The 25724-nt window shown below is 36.3% G+C and overlaps 1 protein-coding gene across 1 annotated transcript in view; it reads left to right on the top strand.

The window, feature by feature from the left end:
- VWA8 (von Willebrand factor A domain containing 8) overlaps positions 1-25724 on the top strand; it is a 183338-nt gene that overhangs the window by 65483 nt on the left and 92131 nt on the right. Inside the window, exons 15-21 of the mRNA XM_041407213.1 lie at positions 52-220; positions 506-583; positions 3551-3666; positions 4613-4719; positions 6692-6798; positions 10871-10942; positions 21076-21152. Coding sequence (XP_041263147.1) covers positions 52-220; positions 506-583; positions 3551-3666; positions 4613-4719; positions 6692-6798; positions 10871-10942; positions 21076-21152 — 726 coding nt within the window. The remainder of the gene's footprint in view (positions 1-51; positions 221-505; positions 584-3550; positions 3667-4612; positions 4720-6691; positions 6799-10870; positions 10943-21075; positions 21153-25724) is intronic.

Genomic DNA, 25724 nt, shown 5'->3' with positions numbered 1-25724 from the left:
ATTCATTCCTTAAGCCATGTAATGCATTTTAATTTTTTTTTTTTTTTGCAGGTCTATCTTTCCTATCCATCCTTCTTTCAGAATAGTGGTCTTAGCAGAGCCTCCTGTCATTGGAAGTAGTACCCAACAATGGCTGGGTCCAGAGTTTTTGACACTATTTCTTTTTCATAATGTTCGCTCTTTAAGCAAGAGTGAAGAAATTGAAGTCATTAAACAAATGGTAAGTACATTCAGTACTTCAGGCACTTACTGGCTTACTAAATAGGATTATGTGCTACATAAAATGTATTGCTATTTCAGTGTAGCATAAAGGAGCTGATTTTCAAAGCTTATCAAAGCAACATACCTGCTTATCTTTTAATGGCATAATTCTTATTTTAATATCAAATGCTGCTGTAATAAAAAATACTCTTGTCATAAAGCAACTGTGGCGACTCTATAGTTATTGCATGTGTGAAACTTGGATATCTTGCTGTAAGATTAATACTGTTTTTCTTTCAACCAGATTCCAAATGTACCCAGCGTTGCTGTGGAAAAGCTGTTGTCAGTAACACACAAGCTTCGGGAGACAAATGATGCCACTGTGAGCCCTTTTTCTTCTTTTCTCTTTGAATTTATTATCTCCTACTGTGACTGTCTTAACAAAGGCTAGGTGAAACATGCTAAGCTATAGTATTATTTCAAAGGCTGCCTGATTGGAAAACCAGCCCCAGAAGACTATTGCTGGCAATTACTGTGCTGCATACTATAACATACTATAGCGTTATTTGATTCATGATGTATGTATTTGGAATCTCCATAAGTGTTAGGAATTTGCACAAATCCCAGAGAATCAAAAACAGAACACAATGAGTTTAGGTATGTGGCTTACAGTGAAACATGATGAGGTACCTTTTGAATGTGTATGGATATAATCACATGTTCAGGTATTTTTTTATTACTTTGCTTTAGTAATTGGAAAATTGATAGCTGTAGTTATTGGGGCTTTTTGGGCAATAGGAGCTATGTAGTCATTATAAAATGACAATGGGCAGCAACAGAGATTCAGAAAATAGAATGCTCCAGGACTCCTGGCTGCATTGCTGCTATAGGCTATTCTATTAATGAAGTAATGTCAGGAAAAATAAGTTCTCCTGACAAAGTGACCACAGTATTCTTTAAAAATACAGTTAATTCATGGCGAAAAGAAAAAGAAATTATTGCTATGGCACCTAAAACACAGCATGCCTTTGATATAAGTAAAAGGTAAAACATTTTTGCTGGAATCCAGCAGTACCAGCTTAACTGGTACTTAACAAATGTAACTCGTTGTCCTTAGTTTTCACTATTTTAACATTGATAATAGTTTTTACGGTTTTACTGCTTAAGAAGCCGAGAGAGGCTGTTATGTTCTTTTGAGCTTAAAAAAGTAAGTTAAAAAAATTGACTTTTAGGTATACTGTTGGACAGTTGTTATAATCATTGGTTGAGCTTCCTACATCTAATGTATACATGTATCAGTTTTGACATACTTGGGAGACATACCATGCCTGAATAGAGCATCACAAAAATCTTTTCCAAATATGTGGATATCTGTAGAATTGTGAAATATCTAAATGAATTCTGTGATGCTGAATGAGAAGTGAGTCACAGTATGGTTCGAGAGAGGATTCTTGTAGATCAGCAGTGACATGAGACATGTTGGGAACAGCACACCTGTGCAGAGAGATTAAATGTATGCCTTATGCACATTAGGCTATTTATAGAGTTGTCTAAGTAAATAAGTCTCTGCCAGAGATTATGCTGAAATATTAACCATTGTTTAAAGGGATTTTGTTAACAATAGAATACCTGTAGACTGTTCACTCTGTGGGCGTTGTCCGCGTCATTGTAATTGTTTGCTTGATTTACAATAGAATCTGGAGGCCACAATCAAGATCCTGTCGAATTAGATGCCTCATAGATACATATTAAAAAAATTGTCACTAACACAATTTTACCTTTGCAGTTGTCCAATATAAAAAAACCCGAGCAAAGCAGGTAATAGAGGAGGAAATTTTGTTGACAGTACTTTCAACTACCAGTTGGAAATACTCAGAAGACGTGGTACAACTTTTCCTCAATGGTCCTATCCTCTGTGGATAGTAAGGATAGAACATTTACTCTTGCCCTTGCTTCAGGCATGGCTGAGTAGGTCTTGAAGTAACTCATGCCATCATTTCCATCACAATGTACACAATGCTTGCTTGTAAAGTATGGTTGTTTAGAAGATGCTTCACAATCTTCTGTCAGTGAAAGCAGGAGGAACAGGAGTAGTAATCTTTGCAGTTAGCCCAATCTAATAATTCTTGCTCCCTGCTCAGAGGTATGCTAAAAAGTATTATTATTCTTTCCTTTCTCATAATTTGAGAGAACTTTTGTGTGATTTCATAGAACTGACTTTTTTTTTTTTTAATTTAAATGCCTTTTTGTCAAAATTGCTGGTTTTCAGGGAAAGGAATTGGTGTTAAGATATTTCTTATGCTTAAAAATTAATAAACAGGAAAAAAGGCTCTGAAATTCATTAAGTATTGTTTTTCTCTATTTTTTCCGCTAGATTTCAAATGTCAAGATTTTTTTTCCAATTGAAACAGCATCATATGTTAAGACAATTTTAATGCAGTTAGAAATTTTATATAAACCTGTGTAAACCCAAACAAAACATTTTGAAATTACCTAATTAAAATATTTCACTTGACCCAGGCAAAACATGGCGTGACTTATCAGATCACACTCATTGTTGTGTGTTTCCTGCTAAAATAAGGAACCTATTTGTATTAGATACCTTCATCCGGTAGATATAATTATAGAATGATTTCTTTCTCAGTATTTGGATCCTTCTTTAAATACATGGTTGCTTGTTTTGTGGTTCTGTTTGTTTGGTTTTTTTAATTTTGCTGTGTTTGTTTGAGGTCTGCCTTCCCAAGCGTTGAATAATTTCTGTAAATCTTTGCTGGTTCATGTCCAGTTTTTAACATTTGTTTTAACATGTGGACAACAGCAAAGGACACAGTGTTCCAGTAATGGCCCGCCCAGAAGGCGTGTGCAGAGGTGATACAATCTCCGTAATGCTGCCCAGTGTTGTCTTGTTTATACATCTAAGAATCCTGCCAGACCTTTTTGCCAGAGCATTACATGTGGAGCTCATATTTAGTTTGTGAAGAGCAGATGACTTTTTAGCACGTTGATCTTTTTGCAGTAGCTAACCTGCTTTTTATTGCTGATATTAATGTTAGGGTTTATATTGCACATAAAATTCAGTTCACGGCACATTTTTCTTCCTGTTGCTTATCAAGTGATATTTTAAGACTAATCTTTTGGTGACATAATGATTTCCATGACAGTGACTTACTGCAAAAAATACAGAATTACAAGCTTGCCTATTAAAGTGCATGAGTTGCTGTAGAAGGTGCAAAGCATCTATGAATTAGGAGAAAAGTTGAAATTATTCCTTTTCGATTGTGTTTTTCTCCTGACTTGTTCGCTCTAAGTCCTTCACATGGATTAAATAATACCCTGTATTTTCTGACAGGCACAGTCACTGGCCTCATTTTTATCTACTCGACAACTGTTGCGTATTTGCCGTCGATTGTCACAACATCCAGATGAAAGCCTTTATGATGCTGTTAATAAAGCCTGCCTTTCCAGGTAGAACTGCTAGTTTTGGTGGAAGTTCCAAGAACTTCTTGGTCAGTTGATAACGTGCAAGATAACTTTTATTGTATTTTAGTAAATAATGCTATTGCTGTCTTGCTCCTTGAAGTTGGTTATTTCTTTAAAAATATTTCTGTGGTATTCTCAAACCTGGAACGTAAGTGGAAAGGAGTTGGTATGCTTTTCCCATCTTTGTGAAGATACATCATTACATTATATAAATTAGGTCACCATTATCAGCATAGCAGTCTAAAAACATTTAAAGCAGAGCCATATTAATGTCTAGTTTGACTTAGGTTTCATGGACACTTGGTTTTAGTTCTAAAAACTGTATCTAGAAGAGTTACGAGGGTTTTGTTTGCTTTGGGATTTTGTTTGTGGGTTTTGGTCTGTTTGGGCTTTTGTGGTTTGGGGATTTTTTGGGGTTATTTCCTCTTTTCAAAAAAAAGGCAGTTGTTATTATCAAAAGGTTTGGAAAACTGAAAAGGTCTAGATCTAGACACCTCAGAGCTTATTCTTTCTCTCTGGAACCTGAGATCCAAGTGAATTGAGTAATGAGAAAAGGTATTTCCAAAAAACAATTGTTTCTGTTGTGGCTCTTACTTGCAATGGAATGAACATGCCTCCAGCTCTAAACCACCCTCCATTACAGCCCTATTGCAATATTTGATATTATTTGAAGCCTTTAAAAAGGAGTGCACTGCCACTAGTGTAGTTCATTGCCTATGAAAGAAGGCAATTCCTCTCCTTGGCGATAGGTGAAATGTGAAAGGGTTTTTTGTGAAAGGAATAGACATTCAGGGTTTGGCAGTGCAAGTGAATCTTCATTTTAGATTACAGATTATATTAGATTTAGATTTTTAGATTACAGAAAATACTGAAAACTTTTAAAAAGAAAAACCCTTGAAATACAGCCTCCCTATTATTCTCCTTCTTTTAGATTTTTACCAAACCTCGCCAGATCAGCTTTACACAAAAATCTGCAGGATTCTGGTATTGAAACAAGTCCAGATGACACAGAGAAACTAGAAGGAAAGGATTACACATGTAAGCTTCTGCTTTTTTTTCTTCTTGCTCTGCATGAATGTTACTCAAATTGCTGGATGTATAAAGGTGTACTAGTTATCCTCAAAATTAAATGTAATTTGCTTCAGTTGTATCTCTGACTTTGTTCTATCAGAATGTGTTGCTGCTCTCAGTATGTTGTGTTGCCTGCTGAGTTCCCTGCTCATGGAATTTTGTTTTCCATAATTTTTAAATGTTTCTCAGTCTATAAGATCCATGGTCTCAGGCTTTTAGTACTGCTTTTTCATTTTTCATCACTGATAGTCCTCTGTGGAGTTACATCCTTAGTTTGATCTTAACATTTCTCTGTTCTGTGTTTTTTTACCATTGCTTCTTTCTCTCCCCCGTTAAAAATCAACTTTTTTTTTTTTTTCTGAGATTCTTGTAGAAGTTTTGTGCTATCATTTGCTTTCATTCTGGCACACACTTCTTTGTTATTCTCTTTATTCTCTTCAAATTGCTGTAGTAGTTGCATGTCACCTTTATGGAGCAGGTCTTACTTTCTTTGGCTTATCCAACTTGTAATTATTTGTAGCTGCCTTCAGGGCTATGCATATATTTCTGCTTCTGCCATTTTTCTCACTTCTGCTTTCTCATTCCTGGATGACCCTCTTCATGCTAGCTGTATATCTTTTCATATCCTCTGTCAGGCAGCATACTGTGAGCAATTTGCCATTTTCCATTCACTACATTTCTCCTGTTCTCTGCCTCACCAGTGTTATCTCTGCTCTTGTTCTTCTGTACATTTGTTCCCAGTTTTGTCATGTATTAGATTTCTGTATTTTTACTGTTAGATCTCTGCAGTGGTAAACACATGTTTGATCTTGATTCATGTGGATCCTATTTTTATGACTTTATTAATGTCTGTGTATATAGAAGTACATATGTAGATAGTGATATATTAATGGATATATAGTTTCTATTATATGCAGTACAATATGTGTATATAACTATATACAAGTATCTATCAGCCATATATATATACATATATATCTTCAACCATCTATGTATTATTATATCTATTATTCACATTTTTATATATATATATATATATATAAACTATGTATACAAAATAATTTGAACTCCTGTCATTGTGTGATGCTACCTGCTTACTTTTTTTTTTTTTTTTTTAAATCTGGATACATCCCTTGAATTTTCTGTGTTTCTCTGTTTCATGCCATAAAGGCAAACAGCTAAAAGCACCTGTCTAGAAATAAGGGTATTTTCAGTTTTATACCATGCCAGATTAAGAAACCAGTAGCAAAAAAAAAAAAAAAAAAAAAAAATTATTGCTTTTGTAATTAATTACACTTATTTGTTATTTTCCTAAGTATTGAATTTATGGTTCTTTTGATCTAAGAAAAAAATTTAATGTATTTTTTTCTCTCAGAGTTGTAGTTGAAGGGCATTTCAGCTATGCAGTGTTGAAAGGGAGAATCAGCAGTGGCTCTGTACTGTTGTGGTGGGTATGCTCCCCCTCTCAGCTGAGCACCCGCACAGCCACTTGTTACCTCACCTCTGCACCTCACTCCACAGTGGGACAGGGGAAGGCAATAGAAGAATGGAAGTCTGCAACCTTGTGGATTGAGGAAATATAGCCTAAAAGTATTGGTGTTGTTCCAGTAACACAATGAGAGTGTCAAATTAGACCAAGGCAGTGGTCACAACTTCTGGTGTTTCTTATGGTCCTTTTCCTGTAAGATCACCTTTTCATCATTTATTGTAATACACTTCTTTACAGTTTTAAAGAGAATTCAAATTCACAGTAATGCAGCCTTCTGTAAACTGATACTCTTCCAAGTGTTCTCTTTCTTTAGATAGAAGTCATTTACTGCAAACCAGAGCCTTGTAAAAATTTGTAAATCATTACTTGCGAATGTTACGTATTGATTGCATTGCCTGCTTAGAAGATGTTGTAAGAAATACATTTGCTTGTTTCCTGAAAAATGACTAGGTGAAATAAACAACGGGATTCTGAAGATAGGTTCTGTCACCATGCCAATTTATAATTCAGCTGAGAAAATGAAAGTGCCAGATGTTTTGTTTTATGAAAATGCACAAGTAAGTACAAATCTCTGACTTCTGAGTTAGAAAAGTTTGTTAAATATGTACTAATGGGTATGCTCATATATGTAGTAAATGATGTACTAACTAAATTTTAAGGATATATTTCTGAAGTAGTTCCTTTAGTCTTAATTTTTTTCTCATAGCATTTAATGGTCATTTTAGTCATATCTTCAACCCTGTGTGAAGAGATTATAACAATTCTGTTGAACATTATGTTTACTGCTGCTGGACTGATCCACCCTTAGGGCTGGATTGTAGATTGCATCCTGAGACTGTGTTTTACAGGCCTGTTGCATAAAGTTGTACCTCCCTGGGGTGGGTTGACCTTGGCTGAACTCCAGGTGCCCACCAAGCCACTATCATCCCTCTTCCCAGCTGGAAATGGGAGAGAAAATAGGCTGGAAAAAAACTCATAGGTTGAGATAAGGCAGTTTATTAAGCAAAAGCAAAAGTTTGTGTGTGCACAATCAAAAAGAAAAACCAACAACTTAAATCTTTCCACCAGCAAGTGATGTTCAGCCACTTTCCAGGAAGCTGTGGGCTTCAGCACATGTGGTGGTTGCCTGGGAAGGCAAGCATTGTAAATAACAAATGCCCCCAACCTACTCCTTTTTCTTAGCTTTTCTATCTGAGCTGACGTCATATGGTATGGAATATACCAGTGGTTACTTTGGGTCAGTTAGCCTAGAAGTGTCCTGTCCCAGGATCCTGCCTATCCAGGCTACTGATGGGGAGTAAATGCTGGGGAGACAGTGCTGATGCTGTGCTGGCCCTGGTCAGCAGGAGCTAAAGCACTGGTGAGGCAGCCCCAGCTCAGAGCAGAGCAGGACAGTCCCCTCCTTTCCCACTGGTGATGCTCTGCGTAATGCCCCCTAGACAGGGTTGGCCCTCCTGGCTGCCAGGTCACTGCTGACTCAAGTTCAACTTGCCATGGACCAAGACTCCCAAGTCCCTTTCCATGGCCCTGCTCTCCTGCCTCTCACTCCCCAGTCTGTCTGTGTATCCAGGGTTGCCCCTTTCCAGGTGCAGAATCCAGCACTTGTCTTTGTTGGACTTCATATGGGTGGTGATTCCCCAGCCCTCGGCAGGGCATCCTTGTCCTCAAGGAAGTCTGCAGCTCTTCCCCGTTTTCTGTCATCTGAGAACTTGCTTAGTATCCCTTCCCATTCTTTAGTATCCCTTCCAAGACATTTATGAAGATGATGAAGAACAGAGGGCTTAAGTTGGTGCCCTGTGGAACCCCACTACTGACTGATGTCCCCCCATTCACTATAACCCTTCATGCCCAACCAGCTCCATCTCGGCCAGACCCAGTACACTCCTTTACATTAGAATTAATATTGCATGTTTGAAAAGCAAGGAGAATAGTACTTAGAGAATTAGTTATTAGAGTTATTAATTATTCATTTGAAATAGTTTACATTCTTATTAATTAGACATTAGTGTCAATTAGTTTATAGTAGTAGTAAAGAGTGGTTAATGAATACAAGGAAAAGGAAGGGTTTTGTGACTGTGGGCTTTTTGCCTTCTGTTTCTCCAGCACCCTGTTTTGTAGAGCAGCTTTCTTCTCTGTCTAGCATAAAACTATCTAGCATAAAACTTTCTAGCCTCAAAACTGTCAGACAAAGGTATCCTTAGGAAGAGATTTACTCTCTTGGTTACCTTTAGACTATTTTGCTACTGAAAGGCAACAGTGATAGCATGATCTTGTGAAATACTTTGCTTTTAGGGGCCTGGTATGGGTTTCCATACTTTCTTTTCCTAGTCTTTTTTTTGTACCTCATTTATAATTTTGCCCCAGAAAGACTATGCTACATGCATATCACCTATTGAAGGTGATGACAAGGGAAACAGGTGACAGACTTCTTCATCTTCCCTACTAACATTTCATGTGAGATTTTGTTCTCTGTTGCCATTTTGGTAAAGCACATAATTTGTGTCTGTTGGAAATGAAATCCTGAGTTCTCCTAGGACTTAACACCTGCTTTGCTTTTTCTACCTTCTTGCTTATAGCTTCAAAAACTGTAGACAAAACTGTGTTCAGATTTTATTCAGGAAACCTCTGTTAAAATTGCTGCAGAGAATGACCTGCTCTGTATCTGTCTTTGAATAGCTATGCCTGCTAAATGCTGAAGGAAACAGCAACCAAATCAGCAACCAGTCAGGATAGATGTTCCAATTTCTAAATGAATTCTACTCTTATTTTCTGTATTGCTACTTTGCAGTTTGGTGATTCAAGTGCTGTAATGATCATTTAACAAAACCTGCTAGAGAATGAATTTGATTTGAGTTTAGTGCAGTGCTTCATTACCTAAAGCTACAGAAATAAACTGAAAACAGAGAAAAGATATGTCCTCAGCCCTTTGCCGTGCTGCACAGTGTAATGAAACACATAGATTTTTGCCTTTGTGTGTTTGGTCTTGAAACAATTCACATTACAATAGAATTTAATATTGCCATGAAACATTGCTGTTGGTCCACAACAGGTGTCATAGGGATGGGAATAATTTTTTTAGGTAATATGCCAAATGCAATTTTCAGACAAGGCACTGGGGAACATGGATTGATAAAGCTGTGTCTACGTGGATGTGTCTACTTACAACTCCTTTGCCTAAATAGGTAATATTAAATGTCTGCATGCATCATAATACAATGCTAATTAAAGACCTGGTGCAAAAAAAAAGAACCAGCAAAAGAAGAAGTATCAATACATAGTATTTCTGGTGGGTAAGCTGCTTTGCAGGGGAACCACAATGTATGTATATTTGTTCAATCTAGGATAAAAAAAAGGTCATCAAAAGGATGTATTTGTGCCTTAGCAATAAAATTTAAAATTGTAATCAGTGTGTGTGGTAAACTGACATCCTAGAATTGCTGCTATATCTGGTCAAATTTATTTTCCTCAGTTATACACATGCCAAAAAATAGAATAATTTGCCTTGAAGTGCTCTCCTTAAATTGTGTGTTGAGCATTCAGTAGTCTTTTGAAATGCCTGGTTAGGATTTCATGGTATTAAGCTGTGTTTACAAGAGTTTCTTTCCCCACCCCCAGCCTGTATGCTAGAGAGATTTGAAAATTTAAAATATCCTTCATACAGAAATGAAGGGTTTGTATGCTCAGGTCAACAAGCAAGCTGCTGATTTTTAATTTTGATATTAATCAAGTCCTAGAGATGGGATGATAATGTATTTATTTAAAGACAATCATTCATTTCTCTAAGTAGGTTGACTGACCTACTTACAGATGACCTATTTTTACTAGATACAGTGGAGAAATATACACGACTTTATTGCGAGTAAAGTAGTCTGCATTGCCACATTGTCTTGCAATCCTTTCTATCCTTTTGAACAAATCATTTGTGAGAAGCGAGATAAGGTTAAATGATGCACAGTGTGTGTTACCTGTTATGATAGTGGATATATGTAAAAATATACCTCCAGCATTTTGGCTTCAATTAGGCACATACGAACTAATAATTAATAAAAATAATAGGCACATATTGTAAGACACATATAAACACTTTCAGACTTGAACACGCATATTCCTATCTTAATTTTCCTTGAAAATAAAGTTTGATTAGAACAGACAAAGTATATTTGTTCTTAAGTTAGACCTGGTGTTTAATGTTCAATAATATATACGTGTATAATTAGCATATGTCTTTCATTCTCTCTATTTGGTTTCTGTAATGTTCTAGGATATTGCTGGAAAGTTGGCACAAACTAAAGAAAGTTCTTACACTCTGGATGACAAGCATTCAATTAGGCTAAAAGGAAACATATAAAGAATGATTACAGAGAATTAAAAGTATTTAGGGAAATCAGGCTCCCACAATGAGTTTGAGCAGAGGATGTAAATGCTTCCTTGTTCTAATCACTGGATATATTGCCTCTGCTATTATTGGCTGAGAGGCTCTTGCTATGAAATAAGTAGCTGTAAGTGTAAAGTTCAAAAATATTTGGCCCCAAATCCTTGAAGTTATGTTCTGGTTGTATCACTGTCATTAGTGAATGCATAAATTTGAGAGCATAAAATCAAGTGAAAATTGTGGGTTTTTTTCTCTAGCATATGATGGTAATGGAAGATATGCTCAAGGACTTTCTGCTGGGAGAACATCTTCTTTTAGTTGGCAACCAGGTGAGTTAAATATTTCTTGCAATGCATGGAACAAACTCGTTATTCAATAATATAATTAAGTCTCTGTTTTGCTTATTTGTATTTGCATTAATTTCTATTACTGAGGTATTTGGCCCATTTTTCAATTCCTTATTTAACATTGTCCAGGGATTTTATAGGCACACATTTGTGGAAAATGTAAATGCTGTAAATGTATATGGCTGTCAGAGTAAAAAGTCAAGGCATTAATCACAGAATATTCTGAGTTGTAAGGGAACCACAAGGATTATCAAAGCACAACTCGTGGTTCTGCAAAGGACCATCCTCAAGAATCACATGCTATGCCTGAGAGTGTTGACCAAATGCTTCTTAAACTCTGTCATGCCTGACCAGTCCTCTGGGGAGCCTGTTCCAGTGCCCAAACACCCTCTGGGTGAAAAGCCTTTTTCTGATGTCCAATCTAAACCTCTCCTGACATAGTAATAGCTGTATGTAACATCATTAGCATTAAAATCTTCAATCAATGGCTTTTATCCTTCTTGACTATGTATCAAACCACTGCTTTAAAATCTCCAGTGGTAGGTAAGAGGTGTACACTTCAGTATTACCTAAATCCTATGGATAGCTAAATATTAGTTTTCTCTAAAAGAGTAATAGATTTGTATAGTTCTTTGACTAGTATCTTTGCTGATCAGTACTTCATTGTTGAGGCTGGATTTTCCCCCAAAAAGTAATCCCCCTTTAGTTTAGCTGTCCCTTAGCAAGGATACAATCATTTTTCTAGCAGATGTCTCTTTTTCTTTTGCAATAGTCTGTAGAACATGTCTAACACAAAGCACTAACAATTTAACCAATATGGCAATGAATATAAAATGTTAATTATTATTAATATGCATATATTGAAGTATAGTCTCAGCTGTTTAGCATCCTTGTTATCAACTTGAATTTACAAAGACGGTTTATTTGAAACCTCTGTAGACTTTTGATGGATAATGGCACCTTCTCCAAAAAGTTCAATCTCTTCATAAATAGAAATTGATCTTCTTCATAAATAAAACAAGATCTATTTATTGTATTTCATAAACAGTGCGGTCTGTGCCTGCTTCCAGGCTGGTATTGAGAATGTTATGTAGTACAGATTGTCTGTAGCAACTGTTGGCAAGGAATGGCAGGAGCAGGCTGAACCACAAGAAGGCAGAGGCAGGGACAGAGTCCTTAATGATAACTTTTGCAGTCCCTCAGTGCCAAAGCAAGAGTAGCAGATCTGGGGACAGCAGCCATGGTCACCCAAGTGCTCAGTGGCTGTCAGACAGGTCCATGGTGAATGAAGCAAGTCTGAGACCAAACTGGAAAGTCAAGTGCAGGTTCAGGCTGGAATCAGCAAGATACAGGGCCAAGCACAGCATTGCCACAGTGCAGATTGGGAAGGAACCAAGGAAAGGGCTTGAATGTAAATGCAGTTCCCAAGGCATGGGGGACAAAAGGAGCCCCAGCAAAGCAGGAAAACCATGTCAGAGCTGACCTTCAATACCAACATGTAAAACCCTAGGTGTGGGTAAAGAGCTTGTGTATACCAGTGGTAAATCAGAGCTCTGACACATGCCTCATTTGACAGAAAAGTTTTGAAGACTATGCAAGTACAATTATTAGGATATAATGGATTTTTCCAGCAGTTGTAGTCTCATCTCTAATAATTTGATGCATGTCGCATTTTCTTCCATCTTTTGGAGTCTCTAATTGAAGACAGTATTAAAAGATTTGACTGGATTGAAGTATTGGAACATATTGTTTTCATTCCAGGCATCAGCTCAGCTGTACCATTAAGTTGGAAAATTAGTTGATTTGTTGCGCTTTCTCTTTGGCAAATCAGCAATACAGTTGGTTTTGGGTTTTTTCTTTTAATTACTAACATACTTTTGAGTACTTCCAGGTTTACTCTTTACAAATTTGTTCCACAGTTTTTGTGTGTGACTAGAAAAGGCCAACAGGCCTTTTCCTTTAAAAATACTGTTTTTAAGTTTGAAGTGCTGTATTTGCCATTCTGCAGTCTTTTCAGTACCACAGCAATCATTCTTCATTTCTCAGGAATGATCACTAACCACTTAGAAATTCCTTGGCTAATTCCTTAAATATTTTACTGTAAATTTGTGCAGCTTGTGATGAATCATGTTCAAGTAGTTTAAAAGCAACCACATTGCATCAATTGTGCTTTCATGAAGTATGTGTAGATACCTCATTGAAGGTATTAATGTTTTCATGCATTTTTTGTAAAGAAAATTATTTTTAAAAAGGGGGTTTTTTTTCTGTTCAGTTACTTGTATCAGTTCACTCTGTATAAGAACCTGAGGTTTTGTGATGCCTTGATATATACATCAGTGTGTACCTGTGTTTCCCATTTGGAAAAAACAGATAATGATTTTGAGGAGATACAAAGTACTGTTTTGAGTTCCTTTCCCTTAAGTGTCTTAATAGTGAATGAGTGAATAATGGAAATTCAATGTAATAACTGAAAATACAAATTCTTGGAACCTGAGTATTTCAAAACATACGGCTAACATCCCTTTGAATGCTTGTGTCATTTCCTAGATATTTAATTGAGTTGGCATTTACCTTAGGACATAATTTGGTCTTTCAAAACGATGACTGTGTAAGTATCTCCATTCAACTGTGATTTAATGTGCAAGGCTTGACCTGTAGTCTTTCTTTTACAGTCTGGATTTGTTTTGGTTGGTTGACTAAATGCGGTTTTCCACCTTTGCCTCTTCTATTTGCACAACACATGTAGACACACAAAAGTCCTGTTAGCTTAAGACCTCTTGTCTTTTCAAAGTCTGTAAATGTGGTTTCTTCTATGACTCTAAGAGCTGACTGATGAGAACCCTTTTACTAAGACTGTTTTCAAGATGCAGACTCTATTAGTATCAGTAAATTATAATTAAGTTATCTTGGTGGATGTTAGGGACTGGCTTTCTTAATGAAACTGAGGAGAGTTTGAAGACAAATGTCAGATGCCAACAGATATTTTTAGAAGTACTCAGCTTCTGAAGTAAACTGCTTTACCACACTTCATTCATGTTTGTTCCCTGAGGCTTATATGGCCCAGGATTTCACAGCATAAATGTTTTACCCAAAATATAAATATTTGTTTACAGTGGTTGATGATTTGCTTTGGATATTAACTAGAATGTGTTTCCATTTTGTATACAAACAAACAGGTTTCTTTGAGATCAGTGGATAGATGTGAATTTTCAGCTATGAAGTAGTTTCCAAGTAAAGGGCATGCCAGTGCCTTAAATATGTATTCTGATATTGCTTCCTGAATGAGCCTGTAGTCTGAGCGTGAGTGAATCCATCTATGACCATCTACAGTTTTTCAAAGCACGTGCAAAGCAGCTTCTTCTTTGGCTGAGAGTAAGAAGCTGCATATTACTCTCACGCCAGCCAGCAAAGAACAGCAAGAGCCCCCATTTGTTTCAAGTGTTGCAATGACTGTTTATGTACTCATTAAATACAGGTCTTGCAGTAGCTTTTGAGCTTCATGAGACAGACTGGAGTAGTGATTTTTACTACCTAAGAAAATTTTTAGACTGTGTTTTTGTGATATTTTTCCTGATGGACAATGTGCAGTTTGTGGATTGGCCACTACTTGCTATCTTTTACTGTCTCCTTGGATTTTCTTTGCAAATGCAAGAGAAGTATGTTAATTTGTTTATGTGGAAAACCCTGTGGAAATAGCATCGGCTGAAATGATTTTGTCTCACAATTTTAAATGTTAAATATAACATTTCCCAAATTCTTGCATTTGGAGGTTATGTAAATAGATGTGTTGGATGCTTTCACCTTTATTAGTTGTAGGTGAGGTCTTGGCAGCCATCATCTGTCTTCAAAGATACCACACATATTATTTATAGTTATATAGAATCTGTGGCTTTCTGGATAGAGAAGGCTCACAACCCTCTCACTTCTGAATTGTTTTGTTGCTGTGAAATTCTAAAACACCCAACAGCATGTTAAGCAAAGTTGAGGTTATTTTATTTGGCATCGCTCTGTTGCCATGAGTTATTGAGTGAGCTATTCAGAAGTAGAATGAAGAATTCTATGAAGGTGCTAAGTGTTGTAAATAATCTGAAAGAAACTCTGTCAACACTAGTTAAAAGTGTTGATGTTGAACCCACAGTAAGCAGACTATCAGAAATACATGAATTATGAGTACACTGTCCAGCCTGTGAAGGCTATGAGTGTCCTGTGGGTGGACTGGAGCATCTCTCTTACATGGAGAAGTTGAGAGAGCAGGGCCTGTTTAGCTTGGAGAAGGGGATCTTGTCAAATCTTGTGGATCTTGTATACAAATACCTTAAGGGTGGGTGTCAAGACAGCAGAGCCCAGTCTTTTTCAGTGGTGCTCAGCTGTAGTAGAAGGGCATCGGGCACAAACTGAAACACAGGAAGTTCCATCTGAATATGAGGAAAAGCTGCTTTTACTGTGAAAGTGAAAGAGCACTGGAACGTGCTGCTCAGAGAGGCCATGAAGTTTCCTTCCCTGGAGATTCTCAAAACCCTCCTGAATGCAATCCTGTGCAACCTGCTGTAGGTGAACCTGCTTTAGCGGGGTAGTTGGACTAGATGATCTCCAGAGTTCCTTTCAACCCCAACTATTCTGTGATTAAAAGGACTTAGAAATGTAATGGCATTCTGGTACATTTGCTAATATATTTCCCTGACAGAATGTAATTTCATCCTTTCTGCTGCCTTTCTTTAACTGGGAGATCAACTTACATGAATTCTTGGGCTCACACTAGGAATTTACTTTATTCTTGACAAATGATTGAGACTTTCTTAAAGATTTTTAAAATTACATGCTTGATTAGATGTTTTCTTCTAATATAATATTTTTATACCTAACTCATTGTGAAATTGAATTAAGTACAAACTGAGAATGTCATAATATCAGTCATCAAAACACTTGAAATAGCAAATGCTTGGCATTTCGACTTTTCTAGAAATAAGTATTGTTTTCCTGCTTAAACTTGTTTAAAAATAGACAGTTTCCTCTGCAAGTCAAGAATGTACTATCTTAAACCAATTTTTTATTATTATTGTGAGCATGAAGAAACTGAGCTCCAAATGAGCTAAACTGGGCCAAATACTATGATATTTCTTGTCTAGGGAATTAGGTATGACAGTTGTGGAAAACTTGGAAAATATTCTCTTTGACTTGGTACAGTCAGTGTGTACACATACAAGAATAAGCATGCTTTTTAAATGTGTCTCTGCTTACAGTATTGCTTTCTGCCTTTACACATTAAACTGAAGAACCAGAATTAAAAAAGAAACAATGAATTTATTTTTCTTTTGGATATTTCTTCTCACAGATTGTTTCCATCATAAACTTCTCATATGCTTCTCTCCATTGGACCACAGTTGTCTTAGCTCACTGGAAATGCAATGATTGTATTTAGCATGACAGGGCTCTGGCTCTACTTAAAGTCTGAAAAAGGCATAAACTCTACAACGTTGTCTAGAACTGCAGTCAGAAATGTATCCAAAGCATTCCATTAATGATTCCCATCAAGGAATTAAGTTGATTCTTACAGTGAAATTTTCTTCTTTTGCTGTCACTATAATTTTGGTGTGCCCCAGATGATAAACTTGTATTAAAAAAAAATGAGATACTAAACCACAGAACACTTACTTTTGTAACTGATAAATATGTAAATTGCATCTTACAAGATGCAATTTACAAGAGCAAGAGTTAAAATCACCACTGCTTTTGTATTTAAATTTGTTGCTAACATTCAAGAAAGGTAACTGTGATAGGGTCAATTGCAGTGGTCCTCTGGTAGTAATGTCTAGGGTCTGCTGGTGGCACACCTTCTGCAGTTATTAAAATGCATTATTCACATTTGTTCCAAGCAAGGCTTCTCAACACCTGGAGTGTGTGAAATAATTCTGCATAAGTACTGTGAGTTGCTTTGCTGATAATAGTACATTTTTTCAGAAAGCCAGAGACACATCCTTTAGTCTAAAAATCGCATCCTCAGCAATACATGCATTGCAAATGTCTTTGTTGACAGAAACACGAAAGCTGTGGGCATGAAAGGTGTTTGGTGCCAGACCCAGGGTTAGAAACAGAGCATTGTGAAAAGTGTTTTAATTTTCTTTATATTCATTGTTCAGCAAAAAGTTTCTGTGATAATGATAATGCAACACTTTCTGTGACATTAGAAACTGAGAACTCTGACATGAGGGCTCTGTGTACTAGAATTAACTCAAATTTGTCTTTCATTCTCTAATAATGCAATTTTAAAATTAATTATAAAATGAAACTTCTTGAGGAGAAAAAGTGATAAATTGCTTTTTTACCAGTTTCAACATTTGTTTCATTCTTTTGTAATGAAACAGGTGCTCTGATATGGAGAAGGTATGGTTGCAGTGTTTCAGCTGAAAGGCAATACTGAAGAGCACAACATGGCAACCTCTTCAGCTGATTCAGAATAAGCTGCGAATCATTTAAAAGAAAATAAAAATGAGGCAGCCTGGTTTAGTTTTTTCGGGGTTTTTTTGGTTTTTTTTTTTTTTTTTTTTTGGTTTTTTTGGGTTTTGGGGTTTTTTTTGCTAAGAGGCAGACTGTTAATTTCAAAAACTTGGGTTTTGTTCCTTTTTTACTATAACTTTGTCTTTATTTGGGCTGTGCAGGGGACAAATTTCAGTTGTCAGTTCTGCATCCTGAATTGCAAAATGTCTCCTGGGACTTATAACAACCTTGTTTATATTTGAAACTGCAGCTTTTGCTAGGAAATTAAGCCATTTCATCTTTGGTAGCAAGTGTTTACAGTGTCAGTTAGAAGGATTTTTAACTAAGGAATTATTTTGCCTTCTAATTGCATAATTTCTTGTTTGTTATTCATTAGTGCAGATATTTACTTCCCATTTTTCTATTTCAGTTGTCCCATATGTCTGATGGAGTAAAAATTGTCTAATATTTGCTTTCTGAAGTATTTTTATTCTGTTCAGCTGCAACATCAACACAGATGTTCTTTTCTCTCTAATTAGCATATGTTTATATTTCTGTTAAATTAAGTAACTGCAACAGTGTGTATATAAATAGCACACAGCAAGTGTTAATGACAAACTGGCTTGTCCTCTGAACGTTACCTTAGCCTGCAATAATTGCAAAATTATATGAGATTAGGTTCTGAATCCAATCCAAGTTCAGCTCAGTCTTTTAGTATGTTCATATGAAAGGTAGTTCAGGTTATTCCTGTTTAAATAGTTTACTGCTAGCTGTGTTTGTGTCCAGAAGATCTGGCTTGGTCTTTGGCAGTCAGGGCAAAGGAGAGTGACTTTGTTGCTGTTTGTGTAATTTCTTGTTTCTTGGGTGCCTGTAACTAGAGTTGGTTTGGTTTTTATTTTTCCAAAATGAGTTAGCGTTTTCCACATTTCTTGTTCACCTGAAGACTACTACACATATTCTTTATCCCATGGAGGTAAGGTGAATTTGGAACAAGCCTGATCTTTTTGGCCTTTCACTAATGCATGCTGCTTAAGGAACAAACTAATGCAAATTCTTGTTTTTTGGAGTTTCTTAATGGTGCACTAGAGCCTTCTGAATATCTTTGATCTCTTCCTTTCTATTATATTGTGACTTCTCAGTGGAGTAGTTGAAACCTAGAGGAATCGTAACTTGTCATGAAGTAGGAATGTAGAGGGATTGGGAGAATTTTGCTGCAGCTACTGTTGCCAACCAAAGATTTTATGTGGTACACCACAGCCTCTGTGAAAGCACACAATGTACCCTCTGAAGCAGTTCAGTCTAGAAGTTAGGCAATGTTAACTTGTTTATAATAGCTAAAACGTGGTGGGAATGCCTTTTGGCTTTTAAATACTGCATGCACCTTTTAAAAAATGTATGATGATCTGAAATTGAAGTATACTTAAATAAAAGGAAATATGCAGAGAGTGTGGCGAGATGCACAGATAAAAATGAAGAAGGGTGAGATGTGGTCACGGCACAACTCCCATTGACTTCACTGGGTTACTTTGGTGACTGTAAATTTTTTTTTTTTTTTTTTTTTTTTTTTTTTTTTTTTTTGATTAGAGTAGCCACTTTGTATAATATTAAGGATGTTTTACATTGATTCAGTATGTTGATATATTTCATAATCTTTGTACTTGCCACAGCTGGCTGGAGTCCCACTCTGCACTGAAACAGGATATGCAATCTGCTTGGGATTGGTGCAGAAACTGTGTGCAGACATCTGCCAGCCATCTTCAGCTCTCTTAGGAAAGGAAGCTGCTTTCAGCATGGGTGTTTTGTGCTTGACAGTAGAAATATTCCTGTTTATTCACCCATTTATGATCTGACTGAAAGTAGCAGGAAACATATGTGAATAAAACTGTCTGTCCACGAGGGGATTCTTAGCCTCTTTCTGGTTACTTTTAATGTCACTGATAAAGTTTCTGAAGTTAAATATTTCCCCCTAAATGGGTATGCCCTAGAAGTTCCTGCAAGAACCTGTGAGCAGAATTTCATCCCCTTTCACAGCAGTGGAGAGCTGTTTCAGGTGACAGTTTTCAGAAACTATTGTGAAAGGTGTTAAGTGTGTTGCAGCTTCTTATTACACCTCTGTAAAACTGTAGATTCTTCTGAAGAAGATTCATGAGGAGGCGTGTGGCAGAGCTCTAACAGAGCTGGCTCTTCTGTGTGGGAGTCAAGTCTGCAGTAGAATATAGGTAGTTCTATTTTTGTCTCCTCTGCAGTATTTTTTCCTCTGCTCTCATGGTGAGAACTCTCCTTCTGTAATTTCATTATACATATATGTGTGATTCTCCATTCTTACAAATGTAGTCAGAGGAGAGACTGTGGTCCCATTTTAAGAAGTTTAAACAGTTTGCTATTCTGCAGCTGGCAGTTACCATCACTCAGCTAGAACTTACAGTCATAAATGTCATAACTTGCAGCTCTGAAGGCTCCTATTCTGTTTCACTGCCAAGTGAAACAGATTAGTGAAACTCAGATTGGTTTAATCTAATCTCTTTAATCTTTCTTTGGGTTATATTTATCTTCTTTACACTGGTGTGGACTACTAGATACATTCATGCAGTCAGGGTGAGAATCTCAGCAGAGGGATAGTGTCTTGCCAAACCGCTTTTGGCTGGTCTATGATTGAGCTTTTCTTTCTGCTGTTTCCTTTTTCTTTGCAACCTGTAGCACTCTCACTGGAATTCTGAGCTTCCTGCAGCCACTCCTTGCAGGAGGGATAAGAATTTTTACATGTGAGCTGTCACCTTGGTCTGCATCTACATTACCAATTCAGACCAGACCTAGAATGTACTTTTGAAGGGTATTTCCTTACTGCAGTTCAGTACATACTCATCTCTTAGGATGAGAGTGAAGTGGGTGTTCCCCAGCAGCCCACCTAATTCATGCTCTTTGATAACTCCCTCCCTGGGACTAGGTTAGACCTGGACTGAAATATCAGTTCATAAAACGCTTTTATAGCACGGACCAGGGTGTTGGCAGCACCAAATTCACTGTCGTCATTTCCCACAGCTTGCTGATGCAGGCATCCTTCAATAGAGCTACAGATCAGTTTTATCTCCAGCTGAATTCTGATTCCATCTGGGTCTCTTTTTGTAACTCCAGTCGAATGTGATCAGCAACTATTTTGTAACACACAAGGCTGTGCCCAAATTCCATCTGATAGTTCCAGGATGTGTCCTGTGACCACCAAGAATTAACTTTGCCTATTAAGTGCAAGACAACTTCCTAGCACTGACATTACAACACCTTTGTGAACTAAAAAGGCTGGAAAAACTTGTGTTAGTTAAAGGATGCATAGCATGTGACATAACTCTAGGGGCACAATCCTATTTCTGGTTATTTCTAGTAAGAGATAAGTATTCTGTATATATACAAAATAAATATTTTGTAAATATTTTGCAAATATAAAATAAATATTTTGTATAGATATAAAATAAAATACATGTAATCAACTTGTGTTCAGAAATTTCTGAAATAGATTGAAGTTGTATTTACCTATGAAGGCATATGGAGAGTATTTTAACCATTTTGGCAAGTTATCTTTTCTGTCATTATAACTCTTAAATATATACAGCTGTATTATGTCTTAATATTATATTTGTTTACTGCAGGGAGTTGGGAAAAACAAGGTTGTTGACAGATTCCTTCACCTTTTAAACAGACCCAGAGAGTATTTACAGCTGCATAGGTAAGAATGTGTTAGATTTCCATACTTTTTTGTTTTAATCAAATTTCTCATGCTATTAAACCTCATGTTTCTGAAATTAATGTGTTTTTACTGTGTGAACAAAGGCCCCCTAAGCAGCACACAGACCACAGGAACGTGTCTGGCAGAGGCAATAAGCTGACAGATTGAGAAGTGGGTATAAGAATGTGATGCAGTCATCTTGTTTGATACATGAGGAAGTAGAAGTGTGCTGACGCTAAACTTTGTTCAAGAAACAAGTTCTATTTTGCTGTCATTTCTGGAAAGATTTCCCTAGCATGAGGTATTGTATGCGGGAAAAGTTGTTTGAATATATCACTCATCAGACAAGTAACATTTTACATAGTAAAGGTTTTTTGACTTTTTTCCTTTGGCACTCCTGCTAAGTGCATGTATTTCTTTCTCACCCATAAGAGTTTGGATTAGAAAATTACATCATAAGCTAAAAGTCAGACTTCAAGACAACAACCCAACTGAAAACAATTCAAAAGCTGAAATAATAGGAAATTATCTGCCTGCTTTTTATAACATGCACTTGAAACTAATAAATGCAAATAAAGAATAAATATATCTAGAAGACTAATTTTCAATTGAACTGAATCCTATTTCAGTTTTGTTCCTAATCTTTATCTCTTTGTCTTCAACTTCCTAGCTTCATCACCCTGTCTCTTTCTATAATCACTGTTTTTTAAATAGTGCTAATGAAAATGTCGATCTTTGGTATTTTGCCCATTAAAAACATAGTCTCTGTAACACTTTCTCTCTCACTTTCTCACCCAGATTTTTGTCTTCAAACGTCTTATACTTGTATTCCTGATACTTGGATAGCTCTATCTCATTACTTTTCTACTGCTGTTTTCTTTTATACTACTTTTTCTAGACTTCTATCACTTCTATATGAAATACTGCTTTTGTGACCTCCTGCTTTCAGCTTTGTGTTAACTTTCCTGCTTGGAACAGCTACCCACTTTGTCTGGATAAAATACAGTGTGATTTTTGCAAATCCCAATTATGTCCAAAGTACTGCACTATTTCTGTCCTTTTGTGTGTTCTCCAGTGATGAAGCAGAACAGTGTTTGATATGAATTCATATAGCTCAGGAGAACATTGTATGAGTACCATGTTTGGGGTTTTCATGCAGCTGTAGAATGTATAAATTACAGCATGCTAGTTGAGACATGACTAGGAAGAAAAATGTGCATTTATTGTCTTGCCAGTACAGTGTTCTACAGTCTCTATAAGGTACTGCTTATGATTACAGGGGTTTGGAGAGACATTGAAGTAGAAAATGAAGCAGAAAATGATGAGCAGTCCTATACAAAAATAATTTGTGAATATAGCAAAATCAGAAATTTCTATTTCCTGGGTAGTATTTTGAAATGCTATGTGAAGAACTCAGTCTATATAATATTTTGGTTATACTTTACAGGGTGTTTAAACAAGGATTAGAGTGTTGTTAGTGCACTCTTCTGGATTCAAAACAAAGTAAGAACAAGTTTACAAAAAACCCAAACAGTTTCTAGTAAGCTTTTACATACTTTGTGGGGGAGATTCAGTCAGTAGCTTATGGCATAGATGTACTTTATTAGAAAATATCCTACGATGTGCACTTCATCTTTGATGACCCTCTTTGTTTCTTCAGATTTCCTAGCTAGCTACCGTAAGTATCTTTAAGCATGCTAAGGGAAGTATTTCTAAATATAATGCTTTTAACAGTATACCTTTTAACTGTATACCTGAATTACAGATCTTGACAAGTTCTTTAGGGTGGGGTTTTTTCTTGGTTTGGGGTTTTGTTGGTTTGGGGTTTTGTTGGTTTTTTACAGTCTTGATGAAAGAGTGTAAGGAGTTCTGCTGTTCTAACTCTACATATGTTCAATGACATTCAAGCAGGGAGCATTTACCTTAGAGGCAATAATCTATTAGCAGGAGTCATTTTAAAATCTCACATTTTATATCTTGTACTTCAAGAGGATGAGAGGAGATAAAAGACAGAAAAAGGGACATCTGCATTTGCTTGCTCTGCAACTGATTCACATGGGAAGGGTCAGCCTGACCTAAAGGTTTTGATTGCTTATGGAGGCTATAAATCCTTTCTCTTAACATTTCCTATAGCATCTCATTGAGAACTTTTATATTCTTGCAATTTGTAAGTCTTACCAATCATTTTGTTACCATAAAGCAGAAAATCCCAATGGAAGGAAGCTGCAATTAGATTCAATAATGACAGAAATTAAGAAAAATGTGTGCTTATGAATTATTCAAAAAGTTGACTGCTTTCTCTTGCATACTTTGTGATATTAGCAGCTGATCAGGAGTTGACCAGCTCTCTCATTGCATTAATTGTGGGGTTATGGAAAGAGGCAATATGGCACAGGCTCAGCACAGCCTCTTCCACAGACTGCACTTATGCAGCATTTTGCTGCTTTTCTGTGTTAAGGAAGAACTTCCATCTGCCAGGATTTCCCTCTCCCTCCTTTCCTACAAGAGTAAGTTTCAGCAGAGAAATCCCAAATTTTGTTTACCCTCCTAGTATGGTTGTCTCCATTTTGTTCACCTGGGACAATGGCTACATGTTACAGTATAAACAAAAGCTTTATTTTGTCTAATATCAAAGAACTTTTAAGAGTTCTTATAGAAATTAAGCATGTACTGATTTTACAGGCAGTAACTAAGAAACTATACTAGCTAGCTGTAAGAAAATTTGATGTTCTTCAAGCTAATGTAATAAGTATTTGTGTTGCTCCTAAATTAATGAACTCTGGAAAACCTCATTATTTTATGAACCTTCTGTTACTACTTTTGCTGTCTCTCCTGTGAGTGACGTGGAAAGAATTTTCCAGTGGTTCTACACAAAAATCTGAAGTTAAATTTGGTAGACTAAATTAGTATTTTATTAAATCAGGGAAATAATTTTAATGGAAACTGATAATCATAGAATCATGGAATGTGCTGAGTTGGAAGGGAATCACTAGGATCCTCAAAGTCCAGCTGCTGGCCCTACACAGGGCCAAGAGTCACACCATGTGACTGAGAGCATCATCCAAATGCTTCTTGAACTCAGACACGCTGTGACCACTTCCATGGGGAAGCTGTTCCAGTGCCCAACCACCCTGTGGGTGAAGAAACTTTTTCTAATATCCAAACTAAACCTCCCTTGACACAGCTTCAGGCCATTCCCTGGGGTCACAGGTCACCACAGAGAAGAGTTAAGTGCATGCTCCTCTGCTTCCCCTCATGAGGATACCTTGCTTTATTATTCTTTATTGTATATTTATGTTTCATTATATTGTGCTTTTTTATTCCCTCATGATGTCTTCCTTTGAATTTCAAAATCTTTAAAACCAAAAAGATTCAACAGAAATAAGAAAAAAAAAGTAAAACTTTAGAGAAGACTCAGGGAAGAAAATATGCCCTGTTAAGATTGTAAAATTGTTCTTAGCACTGATGAGAGCAATAGATAAGTATAAAACTGTAAGCTCCCAGCTCTCCTACATAAAAATGTCAGAAGAAAGTATCATGGACTCTAAATTGTTGTCTCCTTTGATATGATCAAAGAAAAAAAGAGATTAATTTACTTCTCTTATCATCAAATTGCTAACTAATTTTACACAAAGAATAATTTTGCTGGAGCAAGATGTTCTTTATCTGTCATTTAAACATTTAAGTTTCCTTCTATTTGGAATTAAGACATACTCTCAAGCTGTTTTTTATATTTCAATTAGAATTATTTCTCCTCCTTGAAATTACTATTTTTGTGATGACTATATGTACAGAACTGCAGCATTTATCCTTCTGTTTTCAAGCTTGATTGAAATCAAGCCAGATTTATTGTTCCAGTTTGGGGATTTTGGAAGGTTTTTTTTTTTTTGTTTGTTTGTTTGGGGTTTTATTTTGGTTTTGTGGAGACTTTGGGGATTGTGAAAAGACTTTTGATAGAAAGTTTCCTAAAAGCCTAGGTTCTGACTAGGAAGGTTTAAACTTTAATGACACAATTTTTATGGTAGTTTCTGGAGTTTTCTGGAGTCATATGTTGTTATCTGATCTTAGCTTTCATCAAAATACACTGCTATGCTTAATACAAAAGCATAAAAAAATAAAATAAATATTTAAATATAGTTTATTCTCATATACTAAATTAGGCAGCTTAAAACAACTGTAAAAAATATTGGGGAGAACAAGACCTGGGAAAGCTGTCACCGCTGTTCTGCTGGTGTTAGATTTGCTTTAAGTCACATAGCCAAAAAGAGCTGCTGGTAACATGAAATCCCTGAAATTACCATCTGCCATCATGAATTGTGCTCTTAATTGCTCTGATAGCAAACAAAAACCTCTCTGTCTGGATAATGCCTTTACAAAAAATTAATTGCAGAACATCTGTGTTCTAAGAAACGTGTTTGTTAGGTTCAGGAAGGCATGAAATTCATTTTTGGATGTCAAAACATTTTCTTTAAAGTTGCGTACATTGTGCTCCTTGATTTTTTGAGATATTCAAAATCTGGATGCTGGACACTATCTTGGGTACCTTGATTCTAAATGGTCCTCTTTAGCAGA

The sequence above is a fragment of the Onychostruthus taczanowskii genome, unplaced genomic scaffold (assembly GCF_017590055.1).
Source record: "Onychostruthus taczanowskii isolate IOZ18803 unplaced genomic scaffold, ASM1759005v1 scaffold26, whole genome shotgun sequence".
Classification (NCBI taxonomy): Eukaryota; Metazoa; Chordata; class Aves; order Passeriformes; family Passeridae; genus Onychostruthus; species Onychostruthus taczanowskii.
The sequence above is the reverse complement of the archived record's forward strand: the minus strand, read 5'-3'. Positions and strand labels throughout refer to the sequence as shown.